General features: G+C 50.1%; 1 protein-coding gene across 1 annotated transcript; it reads left to right on the forward strand.

The window, feature by feature from the left end:
* Positions 1-1381: 1381 nt before the first annotated feature.
* On the forward strand, positions 1382-3634 carry LOC136493516 (BTB/POZ domain-containing protein At1g63850-like). Its single transcript, XM_066489614.1, has 2 exons — positions 1382-2240; positions 2335-3634. The coding sequence occupies exons 1-2, from the start codon at positions 1410-1412 to the stop codon at positions 3328-3330; spliced, it is 1827 nt and encodes a 608-aa protein (XP_066345711.1). The 5' UTR covers positions 1382-1409; the 3' UTR covers positions 3331-3634.
* The last annotated feature ends 6672 nt before the right edge of the window (positions 3635-10306 follow it).

The following is a 10306-nucleotide window of genomic DNA, read 5'->3' on the forward strand; positions in this document are numbered from 1 at the left end:
GTCGCCCGCCACCACATCTCCCTGTGAAGGCGCACCACCTGCGCTGCTCCCCATCTCGGCCTTACGCCCTTACCTACGCGCCTATGCCCGCGTCACCGCGCCTAGGACAAATCCGACCATTACTGTGCTTGGGCCAAGCAGAGTGAGAGGGAGCTGTAGCTCTCGTCTCATAGCGGGAATTCCAGATCTAAACCTCGCGTGGGCCTTTGTTTGAAGAAGCCGTGGAGCTATTGATGAAGCCTGTGGAGAACGTGTACCAAACTCTCTCATTGTCTCCTTGTATTTCCTTTCTACGTGGCTCCAATGTACAAAGCTAACGTCTCCATTGTTGTATATCAAATCAAAACCGACGACCGCAGCCGCGTAGCCATCTCAGCGCTCGCGCGTGCAGCCACGGTTGACCGGGCTCACCGCTCCACTACGGGTCCATCCGTTCTGAGGACAACCTTCCATCTTCCGTCCGTCGGCTCCGAGGACAGCCAGCCGCGGGTGGTCCCTGTCCCCACAGTGACCCCTCCATTACTAAAGATGGCAACCGGCCTCGATACCCGATATCCGACGGATATTTGATCTATTAGGGGATGGGGATGGAATCATATCTTTACCCACGGACATTTAAATGGGTAAGAATCCATCATCGACGGGTATAGCGGGTACGAAAACATTTCCTGTTTACCCGTCCCCGTTACCCGTTGGGGAACCCGAGTATTTGAGCTGTCATGCGAGTATTATGCCCAAAGAAACTCAACATAGGTATTTTGGCCAAAATCTGAACAATCATATATATAGTTTGTGTGTTCTAGTAACTCTAGTTCAATATTTCCTCAACATCTCTATCAACAGCACAAGCACGTCTGCCTCATGAGCGCTCGTGCCCCTCGCTTCCTCAGTTCGGTCTCTCTGCCACCTTTGCTCGTCCTCCTCGCAACATCGCTCCTTCCCCTCGGTATCTCCGAGGCTCCGACACTTATGGCCCTGTTCGCTTGGAGAAATCTGTGAGAGGAAAACACTGTTCCGGATAAAAAAAAGGAAGCGGATCAAACCGGGTTTAAGGGCACGCGAACGGGGCTTATACCCGGGTGAAGAAGAAGCGTCTCCGATTACAAAGCTGTGACCCAAGTATCCTTGTTTATCGGGTATACAGTACTTGTCGGATATTTATTATCTAACCGATGCCTGATAGATATGGAAAATGATAAAATTCTATATCCGAGACGATTAACGAAAATAGGAACGAGCTCCGTAGCCTAGAAAGAAAGCGTTCCCACGACACCCGTGCTTATCCATTACTCCCATGCCCCGCCCCGACCCGGCCTCAAAAGACGACAACCGCTTCCCGTGCTCGGCTGCCCCCGCGCGGCGAGAATCCCCGCACGGCCAGCCCCACCCCACAGCCACAGGAGGCCAATATGGCCGCTTCATCCAGATCCAGGCCGAGGCCGCTCCCCAAGCCCTCTTCCCCTTCCCACCTCGTTCCCCTCGACCTCTCCACATCCTGGTGCTGCACGCCTCACGGTCTCGGCGGCCACGCCCAATCTTCCTCCTCCTCCGCCTCGCACTCGCACCCCTCCTCCCCGGCACGCACCGCCGCGCACCCCATGGACCCGCCGCCCGCCAGCTCCTCCGCGGCCTCCTACGCCACACCGCCCCAGCCCTCCTACGCGCCGTCCTACCCCTCCAGCTACACCAAGTTCAACTCCGCGCTCAACGCGGGGCTGCTCAACCCCATGTCCCCGCCGCCGCTGCCGCTCGACAAGACGCGCTCCAGCCCCACCCTCTTCGACATGATGGCCAACGAGCAGGACTACCACCCCCGCACCGCCGCGGGCGTCCACTCCATCCCCGCCCCGCACCAGCCGCACCAGCTCCAGCCCGCGCGCTCCATGGACAGGCAGATGCTGCTCCAGGACCGCATCGCCGACCTCATCGGCAGCTGTAGCCCCGGGAACCAGTTCAACGACGCCGACTCTTCCGACGTCCGCCTCACCCTCAGCTCCAAGGACGGCCTCTCCGTCACGCTCTGCGTCCACCGCCACATACTCGTCGCGCACAGCAGGTTCTTCGCCGCCAAGCTGTCCGACCGCTGGTCCAAGCAGCAGCGGACGCTGCCGCACATCGTCGAGATCTCCGACTGCGACGACGTCGAGGTGTACGCCGAGACGCTGCGCCTCATGTACTGCAAGGATCTCCGCCGGAGGCTCATGCGGGAGGACGTCAACAAGGTCCTCGGCATTCTAAAGGTACCACGGCCTTCTCTGCCGTCTCATGCTTGCTGATTCCGCGGAACGATTTTCCATTTTGGCACACTGATTTATTTATCTGTTCCTTCTCCAGGTGTCCGCAGCCATTGTATTCGATGCCGGGGTGCTGTCTTGCTTGGAGTACTTGGAGGCTGCGCCTTGGGCTGAGGATGATGATGAGAAGGTGGCTGCATTGTTGACGCAGCTGCACCTTGAGAACTCAGGGGCTGGGGAGGTGCTTAAGAGGGTGTCACTGGAGTTGGCCCCTTCGGCTGTGGTTGAAGAGGCAGAGGTAGGAGGCAGTTGCAACGGTGGCAATTCCAGTGGTGGCGAGGAGGTGTTACTGCGGCTCCTGCAGGTTGTCCTGCAAGGGAAGGACGAAAAGGCAAGGAGGGAGATGAAGGGGCTAGTTTCCAAAATGCTCCGGGAGAACAGCACATCCCGTGGCGGAGCAATTGGTGGCGACCTTCGCAAGGAATCGCTCTATTCTGCGTGCAATGGGTGCTTGTCCTTGCTGTGTGAGCAATTTGTGAGGGCTTCAGAGGGTGATCACTCAGAGGTGGCGCAGATTGCTAGGCAGGCTGACAACCTGCATTGGATGCTTGACATCCTTGTTGAGCGCCAGATCGCGGAGGAGTTCTTGAGGACATGGGCAATGCAGACCGAGTTAGCAGCGATGCATTGTAAAGTGCCAGCGATACACCGCTACGAAGTGAGCCGAGTGACGGCAAGACTCTTTGTTGGGGTTGGCAAGGGGCAGATCTTGGTGTCCAAGGAGGCCCGATGCCAGCTCTTGAGCACCTGGCTAGAGCCCTTCTATGAGGACTTTGGATGGATGCGGCGAGCATGCAAGGGGCTTGATCGGCATTTGATCGAGGATGGGCTGGCAAACACAATCCTGACACTGCCTCTTGCAACTCAGCAGGAGATTCTTCTGGCATGGTTTAATCGCTTCCTCAACTCTGGGGAGGATTGCCCAAACATTCAGAGAGGGTTTGAGGTGTGGTGGCGGCGTGCGTTCTGGAAAAGGAACTCTGAACCAGAACAGCCATCCTGTTTGAGGATTACTGCAATCTGTGAGAACTCTTGATGATGACGATTCATATTCGACATGGAATGTGGTGGATGTTATGATATAAATATTGATTTTCTGTGATATGTAGTAGTGTCTAACTGTTTCTCAGGGTTTTTTTGTTATGTTTGTTTAGGCAGTTAGTCAATTACACATGTTATCTAGATCCTCTTTTGACACAATGTATACCAGATCCAGTGTACTACTATGCCGCAATCATTTTGATTCGAAGTGAAGTAGAGTGACTATTTGTGGTTTGTCATATACCATAAGCAAACAATGGAAGGATTCAAACACTTCTAGGGTGTGGAAATGGTTCTCCCTGAAAAAGGATAAGTTTGATTTTTTTTTTCTAGACCATTTAAGCCTTCCTGTTCCTGTTTTGTTGTTTCGCCTCATAATGTGATCTGGTTGGGTGGTGTCTTACATCTCATTTCTTACATGTGTCCAGTTTCTTAACTTGTTTGCGTGAGCTTGGCTTGTAGTCCAGGGGCCATGGTTCACTCATGCCCTTTTGGCCTCTTCACTGCCTCCTTGTCTAATCACTAAACAAGCTGGCATATCATGTGAGAATGTTGCTGTGCCAAATCCCAAAATTGGAGGGATGTTTGCTTCGGCGCATTGTAAGAGTATATTCTGTCCCAATTAGCTTGATTTGCTGTACTTGTCAAGTTGGTGGTAGACCGGTGGTTGAGCCGCTACGCCTTTCTGCAGTGCACGCGAAAGAATCAGATGATATTGTTAATTGTTTGCTGGCCTGTAGGTGCTCCTTAGCTTACTATAATGCCTTTTGGCAAAACCAATTGAATATAACTGTTTTTATAACTTGTTGCTGTTGAAGTCGTTAGCAATCAAATCTCTTTGGTTCTGTGTGTTCCACCCTTTAGTATTTTTTGCTGTGTTTCAATCCATTGTTGAGTATTCTTAAGATTTCAGTCACCTTTTCCCACTAGAATTGAACTGATAATTATATTCCTGGAACCATTATCCCTGTTGTTCTTTAGGACAAAAGGACATCAAAAGGTTAACCATCAGCAACTAATACGTATAGCTGAAGTTGTTGCCAACCACTCTACTCTACTCTGTACCCTGTAGTTTTTTGTTGAGGGGCATCCCTGCAATCGGCTTTGATGTCGTACTATCAGCCATAACTGCTACGTATTAATACATCTTTGCTGGTTCTCTTGCCGGGAGTTAAATCGCTTAGCAGCTTGAAGGTACATCTACCTTCTCTGGCAGGAAGGTAAGCTTGCTTTCTGAAGTGCTGTACATGTATAATTCCATTGCCTCTTATTGTGTCTGTCCTAGCCGTTGTCATATATTCGAAAGTTTGGAGTAACTAGGGTTTCAACACGAACACATTTTACATACAGACTTTGTTTTGGATTTCAATGTAGGCCAAAAACACGGCCTGTAGTTTTTTTAGTCTGGAAAGAAGCAGCAGAGCTTGCAGATTTCAGTGATCGGGCACCAGATTGAAGCCATTGAAAAAATGTCCCAAGGTGGTTTTGGGCACCATGAACGAATTATAAATATCATGGGCAAGCTGGAGGTCAAACGACGTGACAAAATAACAAACGAAACATGCGGAGAAGACAGCGAGCCACCGGCGAGCCAAGCCAGTTGGCTTAGCCGAGTGTCCTAGTCGGCTAAGCCGATTGGCCCCTGGAACCAGCCTGTGGCCCAACCCGCAAAAGTCAGCTTAGCCGACTCCTCCTGGAAATCGAGTAGGAGACTTCCTAAAATCGGTTTTTGGTATATTTTCGACGTGGAAAACTTGGTATTGGTGATGTTTTCTACTGGGATAAGACCACCCCTCTCTATATATGAGAGGATCACGGCCGATTGAGTTCTCAACTATTCAATCGTCAAAAACACAACCTATCAACTCTTTTTGCCCTAATATCCCTCTTTCAACCCCTCGTGCTGCTCGTTGAGTTTCCCGTCGAGATTTAGTGGCATCCTAGACGGCCTTGCTGGTCCTAGGAGAGATCCTCCACATGCTCCTCCTCGACGGGTCTTCCCGGAAGAAGTTTGTGAGCCTTTTTAGCCAAGAACAGCCTCTACATCGGTCTTATCGGTCTCTAGATCGGTTCGGTCGATTACGCTACGTTCTTATCGGTCTCTAGATCGGTTCGGTCGATTACGCTACGTTCTTGCTGCGTTGCAGGTTGATCTACTACCTCTTTGGACGTCAAGATCCTGCAGGTGTGTTGGCCGCTGATCCCCATAGGCTGGGACTTGCAGCACGACTTGTAGCTACGGCCTAGGAGAGCGTTCCACAATGTGCAAGTTCGTGTAACTGAAAACTTGTTGTCTTATCTCGTATATAACTGGAACAAAATAAAAGGATCTGCTGTTTGTTTTGCTATTTCTCGTATATAACTAGAACTATGATCAAGTCCCTTCCTCTGAAGTCTGTACATTAGAAATTGAGTTGTATGATTGTATCAGAGACCCTTGGCTGATCTCTGAAACCCCTCTGCCCGACCTTGGTGTGAGCGGCGTGCTGAGGACGCACTGTAACCCCGGGCTGCGAAACCTGATGGTTGGAGGTTTCAGAGCAGCCCATCTGAAGGCGTTCTACTACTGTTTTACACACCTGATGCTTCCCCCTACTCTTTACAGAACTACAGCCAGATGGTTGGAGGTTTCAGAGCAGCCCATCTGAATGTGTTCTACTACTGTTTTATACACCTGATGCTTCCCCCTACTCTTTACAGAACTACAGATGGTGAAATTCATGCTATCATATTATTTGCTTTACATCTGAGGGTGATTATTTTGTGCGTTGCCGCTTCTTATTCTTTCGTTTGGTGTCGCTGGCACTGAGGTTATGTAGGTTTTGGTGCAGTTCCAATGGGGGGCTTACGGGGCAGAAATGGAACTTAAAAGCAGATCTGTTGGTAGGAAATTTACAGTTGATCTGAGCACCAATGGGCTTGAATTCATGTATGCGGATAATACTTGCAGGCCGGGCTTATCGGCTCTATTTTTTTTTGGGCTAGTGCAGAAGCTGCACCGGGCCACGACCCTGGGCAGTAGTATATTTTTACAAACCTATATATACTAACTTCCTTCCTTTATATACCTTTTTTTTTAAACCTCTGCGACCTTTCGAGCTAACGAAAAGTACTCGTTCTTAGCCTCTGTAGTGCCACCTCAAAGCTCTTGAGCATGTTGTCAAAAAAAAAAAAAAAAAACTCTTGAGCATTCCACGGCTGCAACTCAACTTTAAACCTCTTCGATATACTATACCGCTTTGCTCGATATAAGTTTGACCTTTTCATTTCCGTTTAACTCTTTTCCCCATCAGCAAGTTGTCTGTTTTTTGGCCTAAGTCGATGCTAATTCCGTGTTGGCTTCAACTATAACAGATCTGAGCAGTACAAGGAAAGTTGGATGTTTTCTTTGTTTTATTGTGATTCAAGTCCATAGAAAAGCTGTTCGTGTTTATCCTGGTTTGTTTGCTCATGATTATGTGCACCCCTGAATTTCTTTGTCCAAACTTTTCCGGCTCCTACTAGTGGTCAGCTAGTCACAGCGCACACTGATTGCCTGAAGAAATTACAGAACCAATGCTCACAAGATGCCCGCCTGCCAGACGCGCCCTGCACACAGAGAGACTGATCCACACCTGTAGGCAGCAGCTTCTCTTGTTGGATTTGTTTTGTTGTGTTTCACCTCTCCTGTTTTAGGACGCAGAGGAGTAATAGTAGTAAAGTTGTTTCGGGAAAGAATAAGGTAGGTAGTTAAGCTCATCAGTAGTCATCAGCTCAGGTCCTATTGGTGTCAGCCTCGGCATGTTGTCTCCCTCTCATTTCGTCATTCGTCGAATCCCCCCGACTTGGCAGAAAGCCCCCAAAACGATAAGCTGTTCCGTTCCTAGCAATTTTAGAACAGATTAGCAACAAAATAAAAGACCATGCCGCCTCTTATTAAACTGCTAAACCTTAATAGTCCTCTAGTTACCGAGAAGCCTAATTAAATAGTGTCGTTTGAATAGCAGCGCACGAGAGAGGTTGTGTTAAATGCAACCCAAACTATGAGAGAAATTAATATGGACCCGTGGACTGTTCACCCACAAAAATATAAATTCTTTTGGAAACAAATTTATAGGTTAGAAATTGATTCTTTCACATAGAGTATAGTGCAACTTGCCAAAAAGAGCTAAACTAGGGGCGCGTTTAGTTGCCCTCAAAGTAGGCGCCGCCGGAAATCCTGTGGTACTGTAGCACACTGTAGCATTTCGTTTGTATTTAGTAATAATTATCTAATCGTTGACTAATTAGGCTCAAAACGTTCGTCTCGCAAAGTACAACCAAACTATGCAATTAGTTTTTTTTATTTCGTCAACATTTAATATTCCATGCATATACCGCAAGTTTGATGTGACGGGAAATCTTCTTTTTGCATAGTGCCAAAGTTTGAATTTTGGATAACTAAACCAGGGCTAGGCATGTAAAAGACGACTGCGCGCTGCATTTTACCTGCGCACACTGCACACACGAGTGATGCGGTCAATGATACTCCTCCTCTGCACCGGCTAGCTCAGCGCCAAGGTCAGACTGTCAGGCGGTGGCGGCCGGGAGAAGAGAACAACTGTTGGGCACTCCACCGTGACGTCGCTGGGCGCAAAGCGAAGCAAAAGGCTGCCGCTGCCAATTATTGCCCCGCGCGACGTGGTTAACCAGCGCCACGGCGCCAGGCCCGCGCGGGGCGCCGGCGCGGCGCCCATGTCGTGTCGCCCGCCTGCCTGGCCGCGCGCCACGAAGCATCGATGCATGCTGCCGCGCATGCAACTTGATTGCACAACCTGTTTCCACGGCCACCGCTCGCGCACTCCCTTCTCTGTGCGACCTCGCGGACCGCGCGCGGCGGCCGCAACGAAAGCGAGCCCGTGTCCCGACTCCCGCGTGGCCTTTTCGCTTCGCAAATAAGCTCCGACTGATAATACTGTTGGTGGTCCCGCGTGGTCTTTTTGCTTCGCAAATAAGTTCCGACTGAAAATACTATTGATTAATTTGTTGTGAGAGAAAAATATTATTTATTGACTGAAAAAATATAGCTTATAAGCCCAGCCAACGTGGTGGCGCGGCGTCTCGCTCTCCGATCCCCTCCCCGTGTGGTCAAGCTCCGCCTTATCCCGTGGCGCACGGTACGGGGCCGGGAAGGAGCGAAAACGTGGGCGCCCGCGCGTGAAAACCGGCAGGCCGTAACGTGGAACGAGCTGGGGCATTCCTTTAATTTGGCCCGTGACTTTTTAATAAAAAATGAAAATTTTGCCCGTGGTCGTGGTGCTGGCCTCGGTTCCGATCGCCTCACCCTCACCAGACATGTCTTGCTCATGCACGGTCACGGTGACACCTTCCGTTTCCACCCCCAACACGCCTTTCATGCGCCTCGGATTCCAGAGATCACCAGGGGCGCGGGCGGATCGGATTAACTGCATGCCGCAGAGAGCGAAAGGGAGGAAGAGATTGTTTGAGGGGAAAACCGACGACGTGAGTGGTTTCATAGTCGTCTCCTGCCGGCATGATCGCGATATCTATGCATAATAATATGGAGGTACTTGCCGAGCTACGAGTGTTTGTTTGACAGCAAAACGGTTAGGAATGGCATCGATTAGCTGCATGCGTACTTGGCCTCGACTCCCGGAGGTTCTGTACATCGATAAGCGCGTGTTTAGTTCTAACTCTAAATTTCCAAAAAAAAAAATGCTACATGACTCATCATATCGAATCTTACGATACGTGCATAGAGCATTAAATATAGACGAAAAAAACTAATTGCATAGTTTGGTTGAAAATTACGAGAAGAACGTTTTAAGCCTAATTAGTTCATAATTAAACACTAATTGCTAAATAAAAACGAAAGTGCTACAGTAACCCAAATTCCCAAATTCACCGAACTAAACACGTCATAAGACGCTGACTGTGTAGCTGGAGCGGTAGCCTGCTCCATCGTTCCATCGCATGTAACGTCTAACGTGACAGTGAAAACACAGGAGAAACGGGGGCCGCCCGGCCCCGCACAGCGGGTTCCGTGAGCAATGAGTTTTCCTGCGTCGTCCGCTCAACGTCGACCAGGCGGTCACGGTATTTATTTCTCTGGTCGTGTCGCTTGTTTTCACATTACTTGCTTGATTGTTGACACGTCAATTCCATCGACCGGTAACTTACACTCCTCCAGTTGACATTATGAGGGAACGCGTTAGCAATAGCAAAGCAAGCCCTGAAGATATTTATTTCTCTGGTCGTGTCGCTTGTTCTCTTCAAGGCCCCCTTAAACTGCTACACGCCACTGCCTCAAGATTCGTGCAGCTAACCGTGGTTTCCACAATAATACTAGCATAGAGCCACATACTGCACCTGCCTCCTGGGGGCCCGGCGCCGATCGCTTCAGTTGGGCAGGCTGCGAAATGTTTTTCTCTCGTAATAAATTAGTCGAAAAAAATGTTTTGACTGTTTTTTCAGCAAAACGAACGCTTATCTTTTCTGTGTGAAGGGGACCATGAGAGAGAGAGTCGGTGCAGTTGTTGGCTTGGCGAGTTGGCGGCAAAGCGCCAACCCTTGGGGAACGAAGCCCGGTTGTCTGTTTGTGCCCAGTGGCTTTCGTGAAGGCGATCGAGCACGGGCGCCGCACGAGCGGCCGGGCCAGATCGGTTGGTGCGCGCACGTATCTCGTCAGGACCAGTAGCGGATCACAGGATCGGAGGGGACGGGCAGTAGTAGTACTACCTAGCTATGCTTCTCTTTCTTTCTCGTTAAGTTTTCGCTCTCGCCAACAGAATGCTGGTGAGACCTGTCTCCACTCCAAACGGCTCCTAAGCTAGCTAGTAGCACTTCACAATGCGTCGGGACGTCGTCATGTTGAGGCACAACACAAAGCATGCGACGACCCTACACGGGTGTAGTAGTTGACACTAGCTTGGACGTTTTCGGGAAGGACACGGCGGGAGCAGCGCGGGGCAGGCAGGCACCGGGCAGGACAT

Source organism: Miscanthus floridulus, chromosome 11 (genome assembly GCF_019320115.1).
Source record: "Miscanthus floridulus cultivar M001 chromosome 11, ASM1932011v1, whole genome shotgun sequence".
Classification (NCBI taxonomy): Eukaryota; Viridiplantae; Streptophyta; class Magnoliopsida; order Poales; family Poaceae; genus Miscanthus; species Miscanthus floridulus.

Coding starts and splice junctions, on each gene's coding strand:
- LOC136493516 (XM_066489614.1), top strand. CDS start 1,410: ATGGCCGCTTCATCCAGATCCAGGCCGAGGCCGCTCCCCAAGCCCTCT. Junction 2,241..2,334: donor AGGTCCTCGGCATTCTAAAG/GTACCACGGCCT, acceptor TTCCTTCTCCAG/GTGTCCGCAGCCATTGTATT.